This window comes from Ixodes scapularis, unplaced genomic scaffold (genome assembly GCF_016920785.2).
Source record: "Ixodes scapularis isolate PalLabHiFi unplaced genomic scaffold, ASM1692078v2 PGA_scaffold7__128_contigs__length_106722199, whole genome shotgun sequence".
Lineage (NCBI taxonomy): Eukaryota > Metazoa > Arthropoda > Arachnida > Ixodida > Ixodidae > Ixodes > Ixodes scapularis.
In genome coordinates this window covers 64,774,349-64,801,621 of record NW_024609882.1, presented here as the reverse complement: position 1 = coordinate 64,801,621, position 27,273 = coordinate 64,774,349, and the positions used below count along the sequence as shown (strand labels likewise).

General features: G+C 48.9%; 2 protein-coding genes and 1 pseudogene across 2 annotated transcripts; all 3 read left to right on the top strand.

Annotated features, from left to right (window-relative positions):
* The first annotated feature begins 794 nt into the window (after positions 1 to 794).
* On the top strand, positions 795 to 2,948 carry LOC120844795 (annotated as a pseudogene).
* A 16,073-nt stretch (positions 2,949 to 19,021) lies between these two features.
* Positions 19,022 to 19,882, top strand: LOC120844788. Its single transcript, XM_040216739.1, has one exon. It carries the CDS (start codon positions 19,022 to 19,024, stop codon positions 19,880 to 19,882), a length of 861 nt encoding a protein of 286 aa, XP_040072673.1.
* A 1,887-nt stretch (positions 19,883 to 21,769) lies between these two features.
* On the top strand, positions 21,770 to 23,032 carry LOC120844789. Its single transcript, XM_040216740.1, has one exon. It carries the CDS (start codon positions 21,770 to 21,772, stop codon positions 23,030 to 23,032), a length of 1,263 nt encoding a protein of 420 aa, XP_040072674.1.
* Positions 23,033 to 27,273: the final 4,241 nt, after the last annotated feature.

Here is a 27,273-nt window from a genome sequence, read left to right as displayed (position 1 = left end):
CCGCGGTGCAACTGCACATTACGGACATCGAGCAATGGGCGGCTAACGTCGTTGAGACGACGGAAGGAGCCACCAAAGAGCTGGAGACGGACAAACAGATAGACAAGATGGACAGTCGGCTGGCCCACTTGATAGAAGCCAAGCAGTCCACAAAGGCGAGGTGGCAGAAGCAACGAACCAACCGACGTCTAAGGAAGAAGATCGCCGAGCTCAACAGGCAGATCGAGGCCCACTGCAAGTTGCTATGCACACAACAATGGAACGAGGCCTGCAACGAAGCCGACGGACAGATACACAAGGGCAAGACGTGGAACATGCGGCGGCACCTCCTCGACGACACTAAGACCAAGGGCCACCAACACAACAACCTGTCCAGGATCCTACAGAGGGCAATCTGCGAACACGGGGAGGACGGGGTCAAGCAGCGCTTGGACGCCAAGTACCTACCGACCACGCCCACGGAGAGACACTCGGATTACCAAGGCAACGAGAACGACACGCTAGATCGAGCCATCGAGACGTGGGAAGTCAGAGTTGCCCTGCAGGGTCTCAATGGCAGGTCTGCCGCGGGTCCCGACCGAGTGACCAACAGAGCGCTCAAAAACCTCAACGAAGCGGCCATCGAAACGCTCACGAACTTCTACAACAGGTGCTGGCAAGAAGGAAGGCTGCCCAAGCAATGGAAAGCAGCCAAGACGATTCTCATCCCCAAGCCTGGCAGACCGCCAAACATAGAGAACCTCAGGCCGATCTCGCTGACTTCGTGCGTGGGAAAGGTCCTCGAGCGCGTTCTCATGAACAGGTGGCAGCGTTACCTGGAAGAATCGGAGCTCTACCCAAATTCCATCATCGGGTTTCGGAACAAGCTCGGGACGCAAGACGCCATGATCTTACTAAAGAACGAGATCATCGACGATATGACGGGCACCAAGGACAACAGAGCCATACTCGGGCTGGACTTGCAGAGCGCCTTCGATAAGGTGAGGCACTCGGCTATCCTGGCCCAAGTATCCAGGCTAAACATGGGCAGGAGGACATACGAGTATATCAAAGACTTCCTGACGGAACGGACCACCAATATCTGCGTGGGAGACCTGCAGCTCGAAGAGAAGAAGCTGGGCAGCGTCGGAACCCCGCAGGGCTCGGTGATCTCCCCGTTACTCTTCAACTTCGTGATGATCGGGGTGGCCAACCGGCTAGAAAGAGTAGCGGGAGTCCGGCACACCATCAACGCCGACGACGTTACGCTATGGCTACCGGGAGGATGCGACGGACACATCGAGACAACGCTGCAAGAAGCGGTCAACGCCATCGAGGAGCAGCTGGACGGGTCTGGACTCGTCTGCTCTCCGGCCAAGTCAGAGCTGCTGGTGACTCCACCGAAAGGAGCGGGCAGGAAAAGAAAGAATATGGAAGTCAAGTACGATCGTCCCAAGATTATGGTGAAGACGGCAGGACGACAAGAAATACCGGAGGTCGAGAAGATTCGAGTGCTCGGGCTGCTCATCGAGCGAAACCGAGTCAACGGTGAAACGGTGAACAAGCTCGCGGGCAAAGCGGCCGCGGCAATGAGAATCTTTAAGAGGGTGTCCAACAGAAGAGTAGAGATGAAGGAGGAGAGCCTGACCAGACTCGTTCAATCCTTCGCAGTCAGCCACATAACGTACGTGGCCGCCTTCCACAACTGGAGGCCAAGTGAACGTAACCATATAGACGCAACCATACGCAAGACGTATAAGGCGGCACTCGGTCTTCTCGGGAGCACGAGCACCGAAAACTTCATGGCGTTGGGTGTCCACAACATGCTGGACGAAATAGCCGAGGCACAGAGAACGGCGCAACTCGAGCGTCTCACTGAAACAAGAACCGGAAGACCGATTTTGCGGGACCTTGGCCTCGAACCGAGGGAAGGCGAGCAGCATACCAGCGTACCTATACCGGATAGTATCAACAGAAAGCTCAGGGTTTGGCCGATCCCGAGGAACGTGAACCCCGAGCACAACAAGGAGCGTAGGTTGGCGAGGGCCAGGGCTTACGTGGACCTCCACGCCAGAGAAGAAGGGGCCGTCTACGTGGACGCGGCGGAGTATCGAGGGAGCAGCTACGCATACGCGGCGGTGGTCGTCGGGGCATCGACGGGTGCAACGAAGACCGCGGCGAGCGTCCGGACTCGAGAAGCGCACCGGGCGGAAGAGGTGGCCATCGCCTTGGCCGTCTCTGGCCCCGGATGCACTACAGTGTTGCGCAACTCTAGAAAGGCAGTGAAGAACTACGCCAAGGGTAGGGTATGTAGTGAGGCCGCGCGCATACTACGCAAGGCCGCAGACATCGGACGCAAAAGTGCTGTGGCGATCAAGTGGTTTCCGGCCCACATGGGCAGTGACGTGTCGGAACGCGGGAACGCGAACCACAACCAGACGGCCAACGGGGCCGCGCGAGGACTAACCAACCGCGCAGCTGCAAACACGGCCGACTCGGAGTGTTGGTCGCGGTACAGTGGCAAGGACAAGATGACCTCCTTCAACGAAATAGTGAAGTGGTACAGACTAAACAGACAGACTATGCCGCCACCTCATCCAGGGCTTACAAGGAAGGAGGCAGTGTTATACAGACAATTACAGACTGGGTCCCTGCTCAGCCCGGTGCTAGCAAAGCACGTGTGTCCGAGTGTGTACGCGAGTGACGTGTGTAGACTGTGCGCGAACGAGAGAGCTACCGCTGCACACATCCTTTGGGATTGTAGCGTAAATCCACGAGAAGCAAGCGAGAAGACGACGATCCCGCCGCAGCTAGAGGCTGCAACGAGGAGCTACGATTAAGAAACACAACTCAAGGCCGTCCAGCAGGTCTCGGCAGCTCTAGAGAGGCAGCGACCGAGCGAAACCGGGGAGAAGGGGAGCAGCACCCCCAGGAAGGGGGCGGCGGCCCTCTTGGACCCGCGGAAGTAGCGAGGAAGCAAGACCTCGAGGAGCAGAACGCACGAGACTGACGCAATGGCCGCGTCGCGGTGAAAGTTCGTCCTCCCTGTGCGGAGGGAGCCTAACCGATTCTGCAGGCATTTTCAGTAAAGTTGTTCTCTCTCTCTCTCTAGACGCATATTCTAAAGTGTTAGAAGTGTGGCTCAAGACATCTACTACAACTTCCAAGACAATCGGTAAACTTCAAAAAGCATTTGCGGCATCCAGGTTTCCGGAGGAAACGTTCACTTAAAATGGGCGCCACCTAGTTTCAAAATAATTCGAGCGATTTCTTTCGCCTAACAACATCAAGCACACAAAATTGCCGCCCTATCACCCGATTTTAAACGAAACCGTGGAACGCCTAGTGGAGGCTACAAAGCGTGCCTTGCTGAAACAACTTTGGTCGCAAGCGGAGTTCTGAACGAAATCAACGCTGCAGAAGGCGTGAGACAGCTATTTGATAACCTATCGCAACGTTTTGCATTCTGTAACAGGAAAGACACCCGCCGAGTTTCTTTGTTTTTCCAAATCGGTATCTGAGGGTCAAGCTTTATTTCCTTCAGCCCGATTTTGTTCCGGATATGCACGACAAACACCTGCACTGCGAGGAGCAAAAATATACGCACCGGACGCCGAGTGCGCATTTGATGTGAGAGTGTTTGCCAAGCGTTTGCGTGGCGAGAAATTTTTTTGGGACGACGGCACGGAGGTTATCAGCCCAGTGACTTATCTTGTGCGTGTGGTGAGTCAAATTCGAATTATGCAAGCAGACCATCTGCGCCCTTTCTTTGCACGGCATGTTACAATAAAACCAGTGAGAGCATGTTACAACGAAACCACTGATCTCTAGGATGATTTGCTGGATTGTTGATCTCCGCTTCGAGCTCCTGCACGATTGGGCCACCAGTCGGTTATCTTGCGTCATTCGTTAAAGCGTTCTGAAGGCTGTGCTTCAAAGAGCTTTGCGTCTGTTTTTATGTTACCTACAGTTGGTAACCATGCAAAATGTTAAGGTTTGAGAGCACTAGAGTGGATAGGCTAAGATGGCCAACCGAAGACAGGATTTGCAGAGGGACAATTAGCGATCTAGCATATCGTCGTAGAGATCAGTGGCCGGTACCCAGGGACGTTATATAAGACTTAATATAACATCCTTGGTGGGAAACCGAAGCAGCCATCGGACGGTGCGTTCATACCAACGAGGTAGAGGGGCTTATAGTCATAAACCGGAAGTTCGGAAGTGGCTCCCCCCCCCAGTTGCCGCCATGCTGTACGCAAATGTGACCACTCATCACGTGACCTCCCAAAAGCCGTGAACTCACCGGTAAGTTGGCAGCGCCCAGAGATAAGATAAGATAAGATAAGAAGTTTATTTGATTTCAGAAAAAACTCTCATACAATCCAGCCCGCTTAAGCGTAGGTACGCTTGTTTGCGGGACATGGCAGTGCAGACATTTTCATCATGTAGACACAAATGATGGTTAAATGTAAGTAAAACACGAAAGAACCATTCAAAATAGCACAGTAAACAAGGAATTTTACAAGTAGATAATTCTCCTGTGAACTGAAACCCAGTTCGACAATAACAATCAATCAATGGTTACAAAAGAAACATTGTGAATTTAAACACATAATGACAATAATCAACACGTATGCAACGAGATACACTCGATAGAAAACACTAAGCTTTTACATAATACCTCATTGTTCCGAATTTCAATTTGACAAAAAACACCACTCTTTTATTTTTTTATACATCTGCCTCTTAGATGACAGGCCTAGGATGTCCTTAGGCAAGCTATTAGATATCGCAAGAACATAATAGTTTCTCTCTTTTTTTTCCGTAGTTTGTATATATCTTTGGGATTGCATAGGTTTCTGTGTGCCGGAGTGTTTTTATCCTGTTGGGTATTTCTTTGAACTCCTTCGAAAAATAATGGCTGGTTAAAACGACAAATTTAAAAACATTTTCAAACGATAATAGTCCGACTGCATTCTTTCTGTCTTTGGTTTCCTTCAGTTCATGTTTTGACCCATATACTATATTACTAACACATCTATTAATGATACTATCAATTTTTTGTTGCTTGTATTTAGGACATGTTCCATATATAGCAATTCCGTAACGTATCACAGATTCCCCCAGTGATAGGTACACCTCACGCCTCAGATTTTCGTCGCACCCACTTTTAAGTCTATATAAATATGCAGAAACAACGCGAAGTTTTTGTATGACATGATCAATGTGATAGCTCCATAAAACGTTTTCGTCGAAATGCAAACCAAGGTAGGGTGTTGTTTTAACAGTATCCATTTTTTTGCAGTCGCACTGATCACAATGTTTATCATGAAGGAATATGGGAACATCAAACGGAACTTGTTTATAAGGGCTTCGGAAACACATGAGTTTAGTTTTGTTGCTATTGACAAAAATACAATTGTTTGTGGACCAGCTCATTAACTGTACTATATCGTTTTGAAAGAAAGGAGCAGCGAGATTGTATTGTTCGTGTGGTAATATTAATGCAGTATCATCTGCGTATTGAAATAAATTTGATTTGAGCTTCAGGTGACCTATGTCATTGATATATATGTTGAAGAGTAAAGGACCCAGTGTAGATCCTTGTGGAACACCAAAATTCATTCTAATTTGATCACTTGTTTGACCGTTAATCTTCACCATTTGAAATCTGTTTGTAAAGTAACTTTTGAGAACGGTATAAAAAGGCCCTCGAAAACTCATTCTGTGCAGCTTTGCTAACATGATTGAATGATCTATGGTATCAAAGGCTCGGGATAGGTCAAGGAACAGTGCGATAGCGATTTGAAATATTGTCTAAAGCCTTAAAAATTATATCCGAAAAATTTTTCATCAGCAAAGTCGTGTTTTTTTTTTGTTTTCGAAACCCGTATTGTGTTGAGAGTATTAAAAAAAAATTTGTCACAAAATGAAGTCATCACTTTCGCTAGATACTTTTCCATGATGTGTGTCATGGCTGGAAGTATGGATATTGGTCTATAATTTGTTAGCTCTTTTTTAGACCCTTTTTTGTGAACTGGCCTTATGATAGACAATTTCATCCCGTCTGGAATATTTCCGCTTTCAAATATGCAATTGAGGATTGCAAGCAAAACACCTTTTAGTTTATAAAAGTTACAGTAAAGATCCCGCACTCTTATCAGGTCATGTCCAGCTGGCTTGAATAAAGACATACTAGAAAGTATTTTTTCCAGATCGTACTCCGTCATCAAAGGTAAAAATGCTGAGTTTACACTGGTTCCGATATCGACAGGAATCTCACTGTTTTTATTTATCATGGCTCTTAAATTCTGTACAGAATCAATAAACGCATGGTTAAAAGAGTTCGCAAGGACTCGAAAATTCCTTGTTTCTCCAAAGCTTTTTGCAATTACATCGTCAACGTTTTGTTTAGCCTTTATACCTGATAACTGCCGTGTTAGTTGCCATATTCTTCGAGGATTTCCTTTGCAGTCTTTGAATTCCTTCAGGTAATATTTCTTTTTTGCTAGTCGTATCGTAGCCGTTACTTTATTTCTCATTGTTCTGAATTCCTCGTTAAGAAGTACATTATCCGAATTTTTTCTACATCTTGCCCAAAGCTTGTCTTTTAAATAGCAGAGTTCCATTATGTCCTTATCGATCCACACGTTTTAATCTTGTCTTGTTTTTAGTTTTTTTCTTCTTTTTGAGTTAGAATAAATTTCTTGGAATTTTTCGACTAGTGGCGTATATGTAGCGATGTGGTCACTTTCAATAAGCAGGTTCCAATCGTAATCTTGTATTAACCTGTCAATATTTTTGTTATCAAAAATAATTACATTATCATCTTCGGCCCGGGAGTTTTCAAAGATCTTCTCTTGCAGTAGTGTTGCAATTACAAAGTAATGATCTGCAACTTTTTGCTTGATCACCCCAGATAGTGTTCTCAATTCACTGACTCGAACTATGTTGTGATCAATACAACTCCGCGTAGTATTATCCAATAGGCATTCTTCTCTTGTGTAGTCGTTAATAGCATTTTCCAGCCCAAACTCAGCTAAAATATCTAGGTACTGAGATGATCCACATCTAAACAGATTTTTTACGTCAATGTTGAAATCACCCGCTAAAATTAAGTGAGGGTTATTGTTAAATTTTTTTTCAAAAAAGTACTTAATTCGTCACAAAAAGGAACTATGCTATTAGTGGGCGGTCTGTACACAGCAAACACTGTAAACGACTCGTTTTGCCGGTATATTGACACTGTTACCACTTCTGTAGTAATAAATGTGGTCTCCACGCGCTCTGACACCCAGTCGTCTCGGACAAACGTCAACACACCCCCACCTCTCCGTTTTTCGCGGCACAAGTAATGTGGACTGAAATTATTTAATTGAAACCCTTGACAGGCAGCTTCATCGACATTTATTTCAGTTCATATTATAACATCCAGCTTACTCAACCTGTCCAATAAATAAACGTTCAATTGATCCCAGTGTTTTTGCAGACTTCTAATATTAATGTGTAACAGTGTTAATCCATTACTTACTTTCATTCTCTTCTGTTGTACGTTGTGCGAACACATCCCAATCTGGGAATGACTGAAATGACCTTTCCATTTCAACGAATCTTGTTCAAATCTCTTGCATTGCCAATTCGAATAGAAGCAGCTCCTTCTCTTTGCCCCACAAATATCTTATCATTGCGCATCCAAACAAATTTGTACGACTTTTCTTTCGCCACATTCTTTGTATCCCAGAACAGCCCCCGAAGAGCTCTAGTTAAGTTTTCGTTAATGAATACTCCTTCAGTTCTGAGCGTTGTCCCTTTATCTGTCCACAAGTCCCTGCTCACTCTCTCCGTGAACCTAACCAGGATCGGAGGGATTTTTCCTTCTCTGGCCTTTAGCCTGTGCACGGCCTCGATTTTTTCGGGAGCGGGAACCGGAAGTTCAAGCTTTGATGCAAGGTAATTAACAATCTTCATTACATATTCCTGTCGTTGCTGCTTTATGCCGTGAATTTCAATATTTTTTCAGACGAGAGTACATTTCCGACTCGCTTAGTGCACCTCTAAGCTCGATCATCTCATGGGTATTTTGCTCTAGCCTCGCTTCCAGGTCTTCTGATTTCTTTCTCAACTCCCTCATTGTGTTTTCGTGCGTTTTTAGCGTCGAGAGAACCTCATCATATTTGGTGCTAAGCTCATCCAAGCTCTTTTCCATTCCTTCCACTGTCTTAGTCTGGTTCTCGATTTTCTCCATCATGACATCGCCTTTGCTCGACTGTGCACTAAGCGATTTTTCCACCCTTTCAATCTTTCCTGGCACGCGAGCCAACTTTCTGTCTATCTCTGACATCCTAGCCATGATAGATGCCAAGGTACAATCTTGGGAATCCTGAGTCATCAGGTCACCCTCAATCGCTTTGACTGAATCCGCTGCTGTCAGACTGTTTGATCGCCTAGCGCCTGTGTTGCATGTGGCACAATGCCAGGATTTCAGAACTTCACTAGTCATATTTTTAAACACCGTTTTGGTCGTACCGGAACATTTCCCTACGTGGTAGGAATTTTCGCATCCGACGCACTTAATACACGGCGTATCTTTTGTCAAGGTTTTAAGGCATGCCAAACATTCAGTGGACCCAGACATTATGCAAATGACAAGAAAAGAAACGTACAGTAAACAGGCAAACTGGCAGTCCGGCAGAATACAAAGCCCGATGTATTTACATAGATAACCCTGTCTTACCTACAAGATGAAAAGCAGGCGGTTATGTTCTGCACCAGCACAACGCCGGACTGCCATCAGGTGCCTTGGGACGGTTGCTTTTGTAGGCGCCAGCGCTGTCGTCGGCTGACGTCACACTTCCAAGCACGCCTCCTAGTTGTCACCGTCAGCTGATTGCAGATAGTCGGGGCGCCGTCTCTTGCCGATGACAGTGTAGATGTGGGACGAGTTGCGTTTCTTGTTTCGGCTGTCTACAAGATGAAAAGCAGGCGATTATGTTCTGCACCAGCGCAACGCCGGACTGCCCTCGCGGATGCGAGTTCGTTCGGTGCGCGGTAGCCCTGACGTATGAAGGAATGAGGCTTTATACCCTTTTTGCCCAAGGTCGCACTGAATCATCTGGATATTAACCCCAGTAAAACAGCGTCAGCCGTATCGCCGTACTGGTGCTCGGATTACCAGATGTGTTTGAGGATCGATAGAACTTTGAATGCTTTTAAAATAAAATCTTCGCATTTTCGCATTCTTTTAGTTTTGTTTGAACGTCGGAATGTCTGAGAATCGACGTGAAATGTATAGGTCGGATGTAGGGCCTATGCAAATTTGTTTCAGCACTAGGTAACTGCATAATCACAGCAACTTTTACTGATGAAGCTCCTGCGATGTTTACGTTTTGTACTAATCAACAATTAGAATAGAATATTCGCATTTTCTAGCTTTGTTTGAACTTTGTAATGTCTGAGAATCGAAGCGAAAGGAATACGTCGTGTTAGGGCTTAGGGAAAGATGTTTCAACCCTGCGTCAACGAATATCCATAGCAACATTTAGCACGGAAGCTCCGGCGATCTTTAATAATTCTGTGCTAATCGACGATTCCACATTGAATTGCAATAAATCGTAAAGTGAAAATCTGGCGTTCGCTTAATTGACATGCACGGAAACTCTGACAAAACATTTGAACCAATCATTCGGAAAAAAAAGTTCATTACTTATGTTCATAAAACACTTTATTCGTCCCCTTAAAAGTCAAAACACAGCACGTCTTCAGATTTTTGATTGATCAGTGCAAAAAAATGTTATGCATCCGATGTCCCTTAGAAATTAGCATTAGTAGGCTCTTTACCTTGCCGATCGGTATCAATACTCGACAGTAACATTCATGTGTATGATCATACTATTCTTAGATGGTTGTCGAATCTATCATTCTAACACCTAGAATGTTCTAAAAAAATGCAGCCCCCCTTTTTAGAGGTCCAGAGATAGAACCACACATATCAGCAATTCGCTAGATGTGATGCAACTTGGAAATAAATGACTAACCGCAAATGTTTCTCTTTCGTAGGGTTTATTGCCGCAATCATTTCTTTGATCAGGAGTGCATTGTATTAGTCGGTCAATTTTTTACTTGTTTTAATTACCTGGACAAGATGACGCATACTTGTGTTCATCCTTTACCCGAAGAGGAGTCTTGTTGAAAAATGTTAACTACCATCCCTTTCACTCTCTTCAATTGACTTTCTTTTTTAAGTGTGGGCCGACTATACCTTGTTTCACCGTAGCTTGGAAAACGGCAACCGGCACAGCCCCCTCAAGCCAATTAGAGAAATGGAGTGAAGGTGCGTGACAAATCTGTGCAGATGAGCACTCTGATGATATGTTGCCATGTGCGTCTCTCCAACATGCATACTTACTGACCGAGAGTATAGCCTTCGCTGTTTGCCTAATTGTGATGAAATTAATTACAGTAGTTACTACTTTAATTACCCATGGCCTTCATACTTTGGGCATTTGTTCGACAAGAATGTTATGCCAGCCATCACTGTGAACTTGGCTCAGCGCCTATTGGACTTGAATGCTACATTAGCGCTCGACGTGAACTGGGACCCATTCGTGTGCTTTCCGCCGAAAACAGTTGGTGACAGTTGTGTTGCTTGATGGGATTTTGCAAATGGTCTATTCTGTCATACGTATAGGAAGTGTCCTGCTCTATAACAATGAATCAACACATACTATTGAACTAGATGCTCAGAGGTGTTTTTGTTTTTGCAATCAACAAGTTGCAGCAGTAATTGTTTCCTATGTGTGTAACATCTTTCCGGTTGCTTTGATGTTTTTTGTCATGTGTGAAGTTTTAAGTATCCTCTCTGCAATGTCTAGAGAGGCCCTTGGAGGGAATACATTCACAAATAACATTGTCACATCACTGGAGTTAGTTTTCGGACGCACCACATGTTCAAAAGAGGGGTGGAACGGGTGCAGCCCCATACAACAAGTCTGGTAAGTCCCATTAATTAATTTTGAGGGGTCAGAGATGCGAGTGTCCTCAAAAGTTCCAGCACGTGCGGTGAGCACAATTCTTAGCGTATAGACTCTGAAGGCGTGAAGGCGAGCGGAGATATGTTTATTTGGTTAGTGTATCAAATATATTTATTTACACTTGATTACATAATTATTGGTTCTTTGCAAATGGTTCCAAGACGAGTTCTTTCTGCGACAGTATCGTGTCAGGCGTTCAGTCGTACTACCAGTGCTTTTTGTTGTCGGATGACACTGCTGGCACGTCGGTGTTCAGTTTGGTCGAGTGGCCACTTTGACCGATTGATGCCGTCTTGTAATCATACGTCTTGTGCGGACACTGATATCTAATGCACTGAAGCTGCAGGGCTGGCTTCTAATCCGCAAATTTTCCTGGTAGTTTTCTGCGTCAATGCAGCAAGCTCGACATGTATTGCTTACGTGGATGGGCCTGATTTGATTTGACGGCTGGAAACGTTTATTTGACGGCTGGAAACAGTGCTTGATTGCTATCCAAGCCATTTCACTTCCATTTCGTAATGGCGATTTTTCTGCATCCCGCGACCACTGGAACTTGCGTGAGTCTCGTGTGGCAAAGTGAATTCGGGTGATGCTTGGTATCCACTTTAGAGAATAACCAACTATTCTATCTTTCAAGTCACACAGTGGGATTCTCCCTCAAAGTTGGAAATTTTTTTGCTTCGTTGGGCGGACACATATAATTGGTGTCAACAAATTATTAGGTATTGTCCTCGGACGACAGCCGACACCAAATGAACTGTCCTTGCATTGCCGCTCACCTGCTTTGTCGTGCTTACCTCCCGTCGAGGTGATGGGGATCAAGAGCTTCGGGGTAATATCGGCACCAGGGGCAAAGGCCGCCAAAAATAATCCTCAATGTCCCGCGGACGCTCCTGGAGACGTGGTCGAGGGTCGTTCGGCACGAACCCTTGCAAGCCCATTCATTGGTACGGGTACCTCCAGTAGACATGGTAGCAGAGTGGTTTTCGGTCGACCATTCGCAGCACCTCCGTTTTCCTTGGTGTACTTTGTTCAGAGCGAACGTACATTGGTTCTTCCCAATGTCGGGAATGCTTCGACGTTGGGGTGTCTAGTTGATTTGGTATTGAATACTAACGGGTAGCTGTTGGCGGTCGTCATGACTTTGTGGCATAAGTCGCCCTCGGTTCGTCAGATGCCGCTTCGCTCGAAGAAGTATCTGATTGAAGTTTCTGTCGAACTTGTTCCGAAACAATCTTGGCAATAAAGAAGGCGGGCAACTGATGGCTGGAAGTAGCTTCCTAATCTCCTCTCAGACAACGTCGTGGATGTCGCAGATGCCTGGCAGGCTGGTGTCGAAGTTGTAGCTGGGCGACTCGAGTGTCGAGACACTGGGGAGTTATTGATAGCGAAAGGCTCAGGCGTGCAGTGTACCTTTAATGTTGGAAGCCTCGGTGATATGAATCCTTCGATTGTTGTCGTGGGGTTGCGACAAGGCTGCCGAAGTTGTTGTGCCTCGCGTGAGGGACATGGGATTCTTAGATTCTTGTCTTCTGTAGCATCAGGGTTGGCGTGGGTGTTATAACAAGAGCAAGACATCCCCCACGAAGGCAGTGACGCTCTTGGTGGGGCCCTGTCCCGGACAGAATCAGGAATTCGGCTCTTTCTCGGTTGGAAGAAGACGTCATCTCTTCCTACCGGTCTCGATTCAGCTCCTTCAATTTTTGGCATTTTTCGCCCTCCTTACGCCTGAGCTTCGGCTCACACTTCCGTAAGGACATCATGACGACCCTCGGCACCGTCGGAACCCCTCAGGACCTCACTCTACCTGATGATATGGATTCTCAGCCCATTGAGGCGCCTACGCCGGCTGCAACCGCCTCGCTAACCCTAAACCCGAATGCGTCACCACCGCCGTTGCTGCCGCTAACGCAAGCATCTCACTGCCTCACGCATCACTCAGTGCCGCGTCGAGGCAAACTGCGATCACTACTCGGAATCCGTTCTCTATCCTTAGTGACGATGATCCCACGGCTGAGTTCCCCCCTCTCGGCAGCCCATACCACATCCGCTACGCCGCCGATGGAACTAAACGTGCTCGCAGCACGCACCTCGGCTCCTCCACCGTCAAGTTCACCGCCACACCCGCGTGCCGTCCATTTCACTCCAATGATGCCTCGTCCGCTCTAGAGGATGGTTGGCATACCGTGTCTCGCCGCCGCAAGACGGCCCAGTCCGGGATGCCTCACGCCGTTTCGCCCCAAAGCGAGTTTCTCCACACCGTCATATTACGACCAACCCAACCATGTCGGATCATGGACGCACCTTTCCTCACCATTGACTCCGCCATCGCTACACAAACGGGCCTCCAATCTCACCCATCATTACAACGCCGTTACCAAGTACGGTACCTCGACCGCAGTAACCAACTCGCGGTCGAAGCCACCTATTCTCAAGTGCGTGACGCTTTACTCAAGATAACATACATACCGATCGACAAGAAACAAGTCCCCGTCCAAGCCTACGAGGCTATTCGACGCAGCCAGACTCGCGGCTTTATCAAAAACGCTGGTGATATGGATTCCGCGCAGCTCCTGCAGCATCTTCATTGTCGGAAATGTACCATCCTCCAGGCACGACCTCTCGGCACCTCTGGGTCGGCATTAATGACTTTCGAGGGCACCAGCCTCCCGTTCCGCGTGGGCCTGGGCTCATTCACGATGCGTGTATATCCTTTCCATCGACAAACTCATGTATGTGACACCTGCCATTGCATCGGGCACCGCAGTACGCAATGCCCTAACAGTGACAAAGCCCGCTGTGCTACGTGCGGCGCACCAAAGCACGGCACAGACCAGTGCTCGTCTGCCCAACCGAAGTGCCGGAACTGCGGCGGAACCCATCTCGCCACGGCCCGCTCCTGCCCAAAAAGAAAAGAAATTCAACGCATGATGGCTCAAGGAGACCGCGGGGCTCCACAGCGTCGTCCGCCACCCGGAGGATTCCCGGAGGAGCAGCCTCCTCCACCACCACCACCATCGGTGCCCCCGACTCCAGCCCTCACACTTCCAGCTATGCCGCCAGTAGCGCTAACGATCCCAATAGCCTCATCGACAACTACTACGCCCAAGACGGACTCCCGCCCGATTCTCGCCGCTAAATCCCATGTGCCGGCCCTCAGCGCCTTTGTCACCCACACGCAGCTCCCTACATCGGAACAGCCTCGCACATCCTTTGCAGAAGCCGTGAAGGCTGTCAACACCGCTCGCAAGACGCCCGCCCCAATTCCGGCAGTAGACGACTTAACGGCCATGACCCAACAAATGGCCCTTCTCACAAAACAAACGCAAGCTGCCTTGCAACAGCTTGCTGCCATGCAGCAGTCAATCTCTACTTTGGTGGATACCTGCACCCGTGCAGTCATTGAGCGTCTCATTATGCAGGGCATCATTCCATTCGGCCCTCCCGCGCAATTCACGCCTAAACATGACTAGAGCACCCACAATTGTTCAATAAAACTGTCGCTCGCTCCGACGCAAAAAAGCAGACCTTATCGAAAAATTTCATCTTCATTCTCCATCTGACACACCCGCTGCCTTCGCTATACAAGAACTCAACGGCCCACTTCCGGCTTTGTCACAGTACGAGGGACTTGCTCCGGACGCCGAGACTAGTGCCTCCTTGCCTCGTATCCGCGCCGCACTGTATGTCCATCGCTCAGTCCCATTCACTCCCCTCAACACATCACAGTGGTGCTCCATCATCACCAGCGTCACGGGTTGCCGACTGCTCCTCCTTCCTCGCCGACCTGTTCTTCTTTTCTCTGTGTACGTGACCCCCGACACGTCGCTAAATCGTCGCAGCAGGCAGCCGCTAAATGTCGCCTTCATCAAACACTTTTCTCTTCTTTACCCCAAGGACGACATTATAGTATGCGGTGATTTCAACGCAAAACATACGGCCTGGGGTTACGATGTTGACCTTCCTCGCGGTACACGGCTCCTTGCGGACCTTACCGAACTCAAACTTTCCCTCCTGAATACCCCAGACACACCTACACGTATCGGCCAAACCTCCCGGCAACAAGACACTTGCCCCGACCTGACCTGGGCTCGCTTCCCTCAACGCTGGAAGTGGCAGGTCACCAGCGATCACCTCGGCAGCGATCACCTTCCCATCACTTTACATTATCACTTCCCATCTCCAACTTCATCTCCTCACAACACCCGTCGGGACACCTTTATCACCAAGTGGGACAAGTTTCGGGCAGCCCTGGTTTCTGTCATGGACGTCAGCGGTTTCTCAGACATTATACAAGCCATCCAGTGTGCCCACAAGGCCGCCACCAAACGCCTCACCGTTCCTGGGGACGCTCCGGTACCTGATGCACATCTACTCACCCTTTGGAACCGCCGCATACGCCTGTTGGCTCGCTACCGCCGATCTGGTAGACCACGTCAGCTCCTCAGGGTTTTGCGCCAGGTGCAAGACACCATCTCGAGCTACACATCGGAACTGGCTTCTGACCACTGGACCTCCATGTGCAGCTCCGTTTCCGGCAATACCAATCTCTCCAAAGTATGGAGGCTTCTGCGCTTTCTCCTTGGAGACCGCAAACCTAGACAACCTGCCGCTGCCGTTGCCCTCCGCAAAGGCGTTTCTTTCGAGGAGCTAGCGGAAAGAGCGTCTGATGTCTTCTTTCCACAACCACCTCGGCATGACCCTGGGTGCTACACTCGTATTCACCCCGTTCCCGAGCCCATCGGCTTGGATTCCCCGTTCACCCTCCACGAACTCGAGCCCGCCCCGGATAGGGCAAACACACGCAGCGCACCAGGCCCTGACAACATCACCGTCGGGCAACTTCGCAACCTTCCCACCGCCCTGAAAGAGACCGTACTGACGGAGATCAACCTGGTGTGGGATTCTGGGTGCGTCCCTTCCGAGTGGCGTCACTCGACGGTATGTCCTATTCCGAAGCCCGGCAAACCACCTACGTCTCTCACAAATCTACGCCCAGTATCCCTCACATCATGTCTCTGCAAAACGGTTGACAGCATGCTGAACGCCCGTCTGCAGTGGTGGCTTGAGTCCAACCAGCTGCTCAGCCCATCGCAATACGGGTTCCGCCCTGGACTCTCCACTCAGGACGTCATGAGCCGCCTCCAGCACGATACGCTATCTACATCATCACCGCATTTTCGTATTGTGGCAGGGGTCGACGTGCGCAAGGCGTTTGACAGCGTCCCGCACTCCTCCGTCCTCTCAATGGCACAACAGCTAGGCATCACCGGTCGGGCATACAACTTCATCACGGCGTTCCTCGAAGATCGCACTTTCACTGTTCACGTCGGCTCATCCCACGGAATCACCCATTCAAACCGAGTGGGCGTTCCACAAGGGTCCGTTCTTTCTCCAGTACTTTTCAAATATTGTCCTTGCTGGCCTTCCTCCCCGCCTTAGTGAGGTGCCTAACCTCGAACATGCGATCTGCGCCGACGATATTACGTTGTGGACCCACTCTGGCTCACCCGGTTACCAACAGGATGCCATTCAAGCTGGGCTCGACATCATTCACGACTACATCCCTGCCGAAAAATCCGGTATAACTTTCCCTATCCGGAATATGAAACCGGAAATTTGTTACTGGAAACCCGAAATCCAGATTGAGAACAAAGGAATAATTTCTGAAAACCTAAATTCCAGATAGAGTCCAGATAGAATCCAGATAGATTTCCGGTTCCATAATCCGGATAGCGAAAAGTTATACCGGAATTTTCGGTAGGGATCCAGTCTGTTGGCCTCGCTCCCGCTCCCTACAAGACGGAGTTCGTCGTTATTCATGGCGGTCGTCGCACACCAGCAAAAGAAGCAGAAAAACAGTGCATTCAGCTCACGCTCGCAGGTACTCCCATCTCACGCCGCACGAGCATCCGGATTCTTGGTTTTCACCTCGACCAAGACAGCCGGGCGGCGACTTGGTTGCAGCGTACCATCAGTGCCTCGAAACAGCTGAACCACCTGTTATACAGGGTAGCCCACCGCTCGCGCGGTGTGCACGAACATGATCTCCGTATCTTTGCTAGAGCCTTCGCGGTGTCCCGCATTATGTACGGCTACCCGTACTACCACCTTACCCGCACCCAAAAACTCAGGCTCGAAATAATTAATCGGGAACTGCAACGAATTGTCACCGGCCTTCCGAGATACACGCGAATCGATGCGCTCACCAGCTGCAGCCAGATGAACAGCCTTGACGACCTGGCCTCCACCCAGATCGTAACTCAAGAAACTCGACTCCGAGCCACTCTAGCGGGGCGCTTCACACTGCGTAAGCTAGGTTACAACATCGACCACCTCCTACCTTTACCCATCCCACCCCCGCCATGGGAGCTCTGCCCTCTCACAGCACCCCGTCCCCTCCCTCGGAACATGGGTGAAAAAGCGGAAGCCAGCCGCACCGAGTTTGCTCGCCGACATCTCCACACTCTCCTCGTTCGCTCTTCATCGGCTCTAGTTTTCTACGCGGACGCGGCTGTGGACAATACCTCCACGCCAATCTTCAGCACGGCATGGTGCAATGTCGACGGTCATCGACGCGGTACACAAGTTTTCATGACCCCCTGCTCCTCTAGTCACGCTGAACTTTGTGCTATACTGCACTGCTTAACCTCCGTTAACACTTTCACCCTGGTACCCTCCTCCAGAATCGTAATATATACAGATTCTCAAGAAGCCATCCGTGCTCTCCGCTACTCATCTCCATCATCTGCCATCGCGCCGGCCACCATCCCCTCATCGACTGGGTGCCCGCCCACAGCGGCATTCCCGGCAATGAAAGGGCTCACCGACTTGCGCGCGCTAGACTTCCCTCCGCGGGAGCCGGGGCCCCTACTTTTCCTACGCCACCGGAGCTCACACCTGGCTCCTTTCAAAATTCACACGAAGCCCGGCAGGAGCACGCCAGCCGATGGCGTCATTACCTGACTACTCAGGCTAACCCCCTTGACTTCCCCTCTCTTTCCCACCTTCCTCTCACTCGCCACGAGGCCTCCCTTCTACAGCAAGCCAGGTCAGGAGCGCTCCTCGCTCCCTCCCTGCTTGCAAAGATGTATCCCCAGGTCCACATCAACCCTCAGTGTACCCACTGCCACATTCCTGCTAGTCTCCCCCATCTTTTGTGAGACTGCCCGCTCCACTCAACAGCCCGCGTTCGCGCGCTCTCAACCCTCTCACCTCCCCCCTCCACTCTTACTGAGTGGCTCAACCCCCCATCCGCTCCTGACCCTGGTCGTGTCCTGGCGGCATTCCTGGCAATCCTCCGATATTTAGAAGACCCGCAGGCGCCCCCACTCGGCTCCAGGCTGCTCAAGCAATACGAGCCAATCATTGCCGCCGCCGGACGTCTCTCTGCCACTGGTAACACCAGGGACACATAAGACGACGAGATAAAAGACCATACAGCAGAGCGCATAGGGCGCTTATTCATTTGGTCTGTAAATAAAGACGTTTGAAAGAACAAGAAGCTCTCTCTCGTCAATGTCGGCTGATGAACGTGTACTTCAGATCGATCTTCCAAAGCTCCCACGACGTTAAGGAGGATTCGTGGTTCACAAACCAGTGCCTGGCAGTTTCTTCCACGAGAAGTGTTGAGGAAGTCGAAGAGAAGAAAGAAGAAGGCACGAGGAATTGAAGTACTGATCGAGACTTTAGAAAGAGGAAGATGAGGGTGTTGTTCTTTTTACCATTAAACCCAACGGTCACATAGACCTTCTGATGCCAAAGTCAACCGTCTCACTGATAGATCTTTAAGAATTCCACATGGTGCCGAAACACGGGAAAGAGCTTCAAGTCATCGTATCGTGCTCAACAAGACGTTGCGAAGGCAAGTGAAACGGAAATCTTATTGATCACAAAGAGCCAAACGACGGAAGCATTACGACCGGGAGAAGCAACGCGAAGACAAACTCTCCGGCTTAGAGATCTACAAGGTTGGAAACGGCATCAACTGACCACTGAACTCACAAATAGCCATGGATCGGTTGAAAGCCAAGCGTTCAGCCCGAAGAGCCCAGAACACGCGGCTGATTAACGACGCCAACACGATCTTGAAAGATCCACAGACAGACTTAGGCAGGCTCCACGCGGTCAAGGATCGGCTGTCTGCCAGCAACATCGAGCTAGACCGCATCAACGAGGAGCTGGAGCCACTATTTCCAACGACGGAGCTGGAAAATGAGTACGCTTCTGCAGCCGAATGCCAAGACCACGCCATCAGTGTTCTCGCAGAGCTGCGATACAAGATCGAACACCTGGAGATCGCCAGACGTAACCCTGTTCCTCCTACAACGGCCCCATTACAAGGCGCTTCTGAAAGTATCACCCCAGTGAGTGGTCCAAGACTGCCGAAACTAGACATAACCATTTTTAAGGGCGACATCAGCCACTGGCGCACTTTCTGGGAGCAATTTGATGGAACAATCCACTCAAGTCGGGCATTGTCTACAACTGACAAGTTCCATTACTTACGACGCTACCTCGCAGGCGATGCAGCATCGGCAATTGCCGGGTTACCGACGACCGAGCGGTGCTACGCAGATGCTATTGAACTCCTGAAACAGCGCTTCGGAGATCCCAAAAGAATAGAGCAGGAACACCTATCAGCACTGCGAAACCTTCCTCAGATTCGATCTTCGGTTGACACCCGGGGTCTTCGCAAGCTTTATGATACAACGCAGCTGAACATACGTTGCCTCAACGCCCTAGATGTTCCAACTGCAAGTTTTGCGGCAATGCTCAGCGACATTCTGATGAAAGCAATGCCATATGACATCGTCGTGCAATATCATCGGCAAGTCAGCTACAAGCTCTCAAGCAACGCAAATTTGATGTAGGGCGACGGTTCCGCATCAGAGACATCCACTGCCGCTTCGAATCTCAATGAGATTCTCAGTTTCCTCCGCATCGAAGTAGAAAGCAGAGAGCGAAGCGGGCACCCCGCAGCTCGAGGCAAGGAGCAAACAGACGAAACGAAGGACCAGTCCCAGCCGGCGGCATCAGCGCTCCATAGTGCGGCACCTTCAGCGCCAGGGGAATGCCTTTTTTGTCACTCCAAGAAGCACGAGACACAAATTTGCGATGCTCAGGAGACGCTATACAACAAAAAGAAGATGTTAGGAAGAGATGGGAGATGCTTCCGGTGTACTACAAAAGGGCATCGTGCTAGGGATTGCCGAAAAAGATTGATCTGCTCATCATGCGGTGGTCAACATGCCGTCACTATGTGTGACCCGTCATACACACGAACAAAAGAAGGAGCAGTCGCCTGTGTGTCTTCGTCTAAGCCGTATGAAAAGAGAGATGGCTCGTGTCAACGGACAATCGGAGATAGAGTCCACCTACAGACATTTAAAGCATGGGTCATCAACAAGGACACCAGCCGATATATAAGGGGAATTCTGGACGGAGGCAGTCAGCGATCATTTATTCAAGAAGACTTGGCGCAGCGATTGAATCTCAAGATTCTGCGGAAGACGAAGCTTAAACTGAACGCGTTTGGCAGCACTACCAGCCAGGAGCTTGAACATAGCAATGTGGTGGAGGTCCGCCTCAAGAGTCAATTTGACGATAGCGAGTGCTTAATCGAAGCGGTAACCATTCCGGTTATTTGCCAGGACATTGCAGCGCAAATTTCTGAGGACAGTTTTGTAGAGTTCTTACGCCTGCAAAATAGAAATCTAGCAGATGACACAGTGGTTCCAGAAGTGCAAGTTACGCCGGGAATTAGCTTACTTATTGGATCCGACCAAGTTTGGAAAATCCTCACAGGAGAGGTCGTGAGATGTAAGGAAAGCGAGGGGCTGGTGGCAGTCAACACGAAAATAGGTTGGACTTTGCAGGGACCGTCTATACCAAAAGGAATCTTGACGTCCGCATCGACATTGATGGAATGTGTACTGAACACCCAAACTTTGACAGAGGATGAAATTACATCCGAATTACTAAAAGCCTTCTGGGAGCTGGATGCCATGGGAATTTCGGCTAAGGAAGCTGCGGACGACAATCTAAGCCTCTGCGCATATTTTGAAGAAAACATAGTCAAAGATGGCCAACGGTACGAAGTAGCGTTTCCTTGGAAGGAGGATTGCACAGAGCCCTTGCAGAACAATCGAGACATAGCAGTCTCACGCTTGAGTTCGCTTCTCAGACGACTTTCATCCAAAGAGGGTTTACTTCATCGGTACGACACCACCATCCGTCAGTACATAAAGTTAGGTCATGCGGAAGTGGTACCATCCGACTTGGAAGGTGATAACAAGAAACGCATCTATTACATGCCACACCGAGAAGTTGTCCGGGAGGAGTCTACAACCACAAAGCTACGAGTAGTCTTCGACGCTTCGTCACATGCAAAAGGATGCAAGTCTCTCAATGACTGCCTGGAAAAGGGACCAAACCTGAATCCAGACATCCTCCAGATCCTTCTTCGGTTCAGATGGTATGCGATCGCCTTGACAGCTGACATTGAAAAGGCTTTCCTTCAGATGAAAATCAGGCAAAAAGACCGTGATGCGGTCAGATTCCTGTGGTTTGCCAATGAGCACACCGGGCCATTTGATTTAGAAAGCTTACAGGAATGGCAAATGACCAGAGTCCCTTTCGGGGTATCCTCCAGTCCTTTTCTATTGTCTGCGACAATTCAACACCACCTAAAAAATGTGGCTGTTACAAAGAACATTGCTGAAAAGATGAGGAGCTCTTTTTATGTCGATGACATTTTGATGGGTGCCGACACGGTCGAAGAAGCGATTACGCTATACGAGACGTCTAACTCTATCATGAAGGATGCGGGCATGAACTTGAGAAAATGGGCCTCCAACGACAAGCACGTGCAGCACATAATGAACGAAGCGGAAGCAGATGCGGTACCGGCAGACAGGAACCTTAAGCTGTCTAGAATCTCCAAGGTGCTGGGAATGATTTGGGACAAGGACAGTGACAGTTTCAAGTTTTCGGTGGACTCTCTTACATCGCTCCTTCAGACAAAAGTGGACACCAAGCGTTTCATTCTGCAAGCTGCATCAAGAATATTTGATCCCATGGGATTCATTGCCCCTTTCACTATACGAGCTAAGCTCCTCTTCCAGAAACTATGGAAACTGGGAGTGAACTGGGATGAAGAAATACCTGAGGAACTATATGTCGAATGGTCCAACTGGTGCAGAGACATTCCTAACATCTACGCAGTACATGTGCCAAGGCACATTAAGAATGGACAAAAAAGACCGTTTAAAGAAGTCCAGTTGCACATATTCGTGGACGCCAGCACACAGGCATGTGGAGCATGCGCCTATCTAAGAATCGAAGATAACAGCGGGCACGTTGGGACTACCTTAGTTACCGCAAAGTCAAGAGTGGCGCCTCTTAAGGTATTGTCTTTGCCACGATTGGAGCTCATGGGAGCCACAATAGGCACGAGGCTGCTGGAATACCTAGGTTGTACGTACACAGAGCTTAAAGGAACATACATCATGTGGACTGACTCGACAGTTGTGCTAAGTTGGATAAGAGGTCCGGCGAGCAGGTGGAAGCCATTTGTCAAACACCGCGTTCTAGAAATTCAAACTAAGTGCGTGCCAGAGAAATGGAGACATTGCCCGGGAGAGACTAACCCAGCAGACCTGCTGACAAGAGGAGAATCTCCATCGATTCTTCGCGATAGCCGTCTGTGGTGGGAAGGGCCGAAATGGCTCACTTCTGGAGCAGATGACTGGCCGGAACCCCCACCTCAATTAGGGGAACTCAATGAGCTCGAAACAAATGAGTTGAAACCGACCCAGGTGTACCTGCAAACAGAAGGTCAAGAAACGGCCGCACTTTTTGATCTAAAGAAGTACAACGGGTATCAGAAGGTGCTTAGAATAACCGCCTGGGTGATGAGGTTTGCGCGTAACAGCCGTTCTAAAGAAAATCGACAAGTCGGCCAATTGGAGGCCGTAGAATATGCTGCAGCAGAACGATATGGGATAAAGCAAGCTGAATGACAAGCCTTCTCAAGGGAGATTCAGTTGCTTTCTAGCAATCAGGATATTGAGCCGGCCTCTCCTCTTTCGGATCTGCACCCATTTCTGAACCATGATAATACGCTCAAGGTAACGGGACGGCTGCAACAATTCAACGCCCCTTGCTCCGTGACACAGCCGATCTTATTACCGAACGATCATCGTCTGACTGAGCTGATTATTATGGATGCTCATTATCAAGTCGGCCATGAAGGAGTATCTAGCACCATGGCCACCCTCCGACAGCGATTTTGGATACCTCGAGCACGACAGGTAATTAAGAAGACTATCCGAAACTGTCTTCTATGTTCGAGGTTTCGCACGAAGCCTACACTTGTGCCGTTCGCTCCCCTTCCAGCGGAACGAGTGAATGTTACAAAGCCGTTTGAGATCTCAGGCATTGACTTCGCAGGACCTTTATATGCGAAGGCAGCGAGTGCAGGAACTAGCAGCTCTAAGGCGTATATTGTCTTGTTTACGTGCGCGACAACAAGAGCTGTCCATCTGGAGCTCTCGAGCGACCTCTCCACGGAAGCGTTTCTTCTCGCATTTCGAAGGTTCATTTCCCGAAGAGGAATACCAAGTACATTATACTCGGACAATGCTACTTCCTTCAAGAGGGCGTCGGCTGACCTAAGGGTAATTTGGAACTCCCTGAGTCATCCGGACTTATCGTCATACCTCGCTGAATGAAGAATTAGATGGAAATTTATTGTTGAAAGCGCTCCCTGGTGGGGAGGATGGTGGGAGAGGTTAGTTCGCTCAGTAAAGGTAGTTTTAAGGAAAGTTTTGGGAAGAAGCAGTCTCAAGTTTGAAGAGCTAGCAACGGTGCTTGTAGAAGCAGAAGCCATTATTAATTCCCGACCATTAACATACGTTTACTCCGACCTCAAGGAGCCGACACCTGTCAGTCCAGCTCATTTTCTGATTGGACAAAGCCTCATTGTTCTTCCGGAAGTCGGCTCATACTCTCAGCTTCCCAAGACCATGACTCACAGGGAATCCACTCGGAGGCTGAGGTATAGACAACTGATTATAGACCACTTTTGGAATCGGTGGAGTAAAGAGTATATCGTGCAACTGCGATCGGCTCATCAGTACCCAAATGTCAAGACTGCTTCGTTGAAAGTTGATGACGTAGTCCTGTTAGAGGACAAAAAATGTCCAAGATATTTTTGGAAGCTCGCCCGAGTTACAGAAGTCTACGCTGGAACGGATGGGTGCGTCAGAGCATGTCTCGTCAGAGACAAAGATGGAAACGTTTATCGAAGACCAGTTCAAAAGCTGCATCTACTTGAAATCCATTCAGCTTTGCTTGCTCGGGAGGATGTTGAGGAAGTCGAAGAGAAGAAAGAAGAAGGCACGAGGAATTGAAGTACTGATCGAGACTTTAGAAAGAGGAAGATGAGGGTGTTGTTCTTTTTACCATTAAACCCAACGGTCACATAGACCTTTTGATGCCAAAGTCCACCGTCTCACTGATAGATCTTTAAGAATTCCACAAGAAGTATAGGTTCGGCAGGAGATGGTTGTCTGTCCAGCCACTGTGGCGGGCGACACAGTATAATCGGTCAATCCAGCCCTCGACGTCTTCATACACCTTGCGTGAAAGGGCGTCGTAGTGTGAGGTGCGACGGGCATGCAAACAATGGTAGGAGCGGACGCCGTTTGCTGCTACAGGTTTGTCATTGTTGGCTTGGTTAGCTTCGGTTTTTCTGGCAAAAGGTGGAATTCCGGTGGTTCTTGCTGGTAGCAGCGACTAACTCGGATTTCAGCTTTTCCGTGGTGTATTTCCGAAGTTTGTCCTAGTGATACTCGCTCATCTTGCGGTTTTTCTGCCGGGCTCGGGATAGAATTTGGTTCACGGCTCGTCGGGTGTTTAAGACGCGGGATAGTCCGCCACCCGTGCCCCTTTATCGGGCAACTTGGCTGAGGAGCCGCCAGGGTGCACACAGGGTGAAGGGCTAGCGGTAAAGTGCCCAGCACGTCCACCAGAACATACGATGACAGCTAAGCATGGCCTGGAACACTTCAGAATAGTGAATATTGATAGAAGACAGGAATTGAGCAAGTAGGAGCAAGCATCGGTGACAATATACCAAAACGGACAGAAGAAAACATCGTGACCACTAAAGAAGCTGGATGGCTTTAGTGGCATCCTGTCCGAATAAATCCTCTCCTTCTGGGGTTGGCGACTGCCGTGGACGAACTGAACAGAAATGGATGTGGGACCACTTGTCTGGTAATGAGCCGCTGCAGACTCTGGTCGCCAAGCGGCGTGAACAGGTAAATTGGGTAGGTAACACGCACAATGAAATGTCCATACAGCTTGCGATTCAGGTAACAAGTGTTGATGGAACTTTTCCGTCGACGAAACGTGCGTCAGACGAGCGGAGTCAATACCAACTGCAACACCCGTGCTCCGTGAAAGTGCACGTCTACGCCAGAATAATTTAGGAAGCAGCACAGCGTCACCTAAAGCAATGAACAGGAACTACCAGCTTGAAAGCAGCTCTTCGGTGCGCCGCACAACCAAACTGGGCCTTCTGTCATTTGCACGAAGCGGCACCACGATTGCACACTGCCAAGCACGACTCACGCAATGTCCGTCGCTAAACTGTGTACCCGAATATATTGCACACGCTTCACTGCAGACATCGAAAATTCCGATTGTCAAAGAGAGCACAAAAACATCGCTTTAAATTTTATCCTAGTGGTAACTGAACCAATCCGAGGTCCGGGGAACGTAGGGCAGATTGTCTCTTCTGTGGCAATATCTCCGTCGGTCACCAGCTAAATGCACACCGTTCCTCCGTATTTTCACGTTATACCGACGTTGAACTATGAACTCGCTTTCGACCGGCCCCATATGACGGCTTCTGTGCCTGAAATCAACTCGCCGAGACGAACGACAACAAACAAAGCATCCGACAAGTTCCAACCAATGCTCCGGCTTAGCTGGGGCCAGCCGTTGCCTCGGCGCTGCCATCTTTCCTGTGACGTCACGTATTTGGTTCGGTAGCGTGACGAGTGCTCAAATTTGCGTACAATGGCAGCGGACTTATGGGTGTCACTTTCGAGTGCGGACCAGAGCCCAGTTTATCGCTCTAAGCCCCCCTACCTCGTTGATTCATTCCCGCACAGTGCTCAAAAAGCCCAGACGCGACCCCTACTTCCGATGACGGATCGAGTGTAATCGCCGATCCATCCGACATCCGATGCGTCCTCTACACCACACGACGAACACAGCAACCGTATTCAAGACGAGCTTCACATTGTTCCGGTGCTTGTGCACGTGAACGCCGTTCCCCGGACCGCTTTTAACACAAGAACTTTTTAAAGTGGAAAAAAAAAAAAAAAGGTAGGCGCGGAAGAGTGTCTTGGCGCGAGCGTTCTTAGGAAGACGATAGCCTACACAATGGGCTGTATGACGTCACTCCGAAGGAATGTAAGAACAATCTTGTTCTTGTCAATAAGGAAATTTGAGGCAAACCGGAATGATATCGCTCGTCTGCTTGCAGCAGGCCTGAGATGCGTTTGTGGTGAGTACTGAAGCCGGAGCGTTTTCTTTTTCTATTCAGGAGGCTTCTTTTATCAGGAGAAGAATAAGAGAAGGTGCGAAAGATTTCGCCTCCTTTGGTTATGATTTAGAAAAATGAAAATCTCTAGTGTATGGTATTTTTAGTCCCCCTTCCAAAGAAAGAAACTGTAGTATACTGTATGTGAGAGGATAAAATTCGGTACCTAATGACTGAGAAGGTTGTCTAATGATGGCAGAGTTTGAAGCAAAGAAATTCACACGTAATATTTGCCGCCACATTTTTTATTGTTGTTTGAGACACATTTTTTCAGGATGTGCTGTTTTAATGTAAGTTGTCGCCTCTGATATTAGTCTTCACGTACACAGACAGATCATTTGCGCGCCAAAATACAACAGTGTCGTTCAAACGCGGTGATTTGGAACATATGTTCTCGCTGTCTTCAAACTCCAGCCCAAATAAGGCCACGCCAAATCGAAGATTAGGATACTTGTTCGTCATGATACCCATCTGAAAGTAAGCATTGAACCTATATTTGAAACAGTTCACACCTGTACATCCACTGAGTTGTCACAAGAAATGCATTCTTTGAATGTTAACATTTGTTTTTAAATTTGACGTCTCCTGTGTTTTCGCTGCCATTTTGAAAATGGCTACAAAATAATTTTAAATTTATAAAAACAA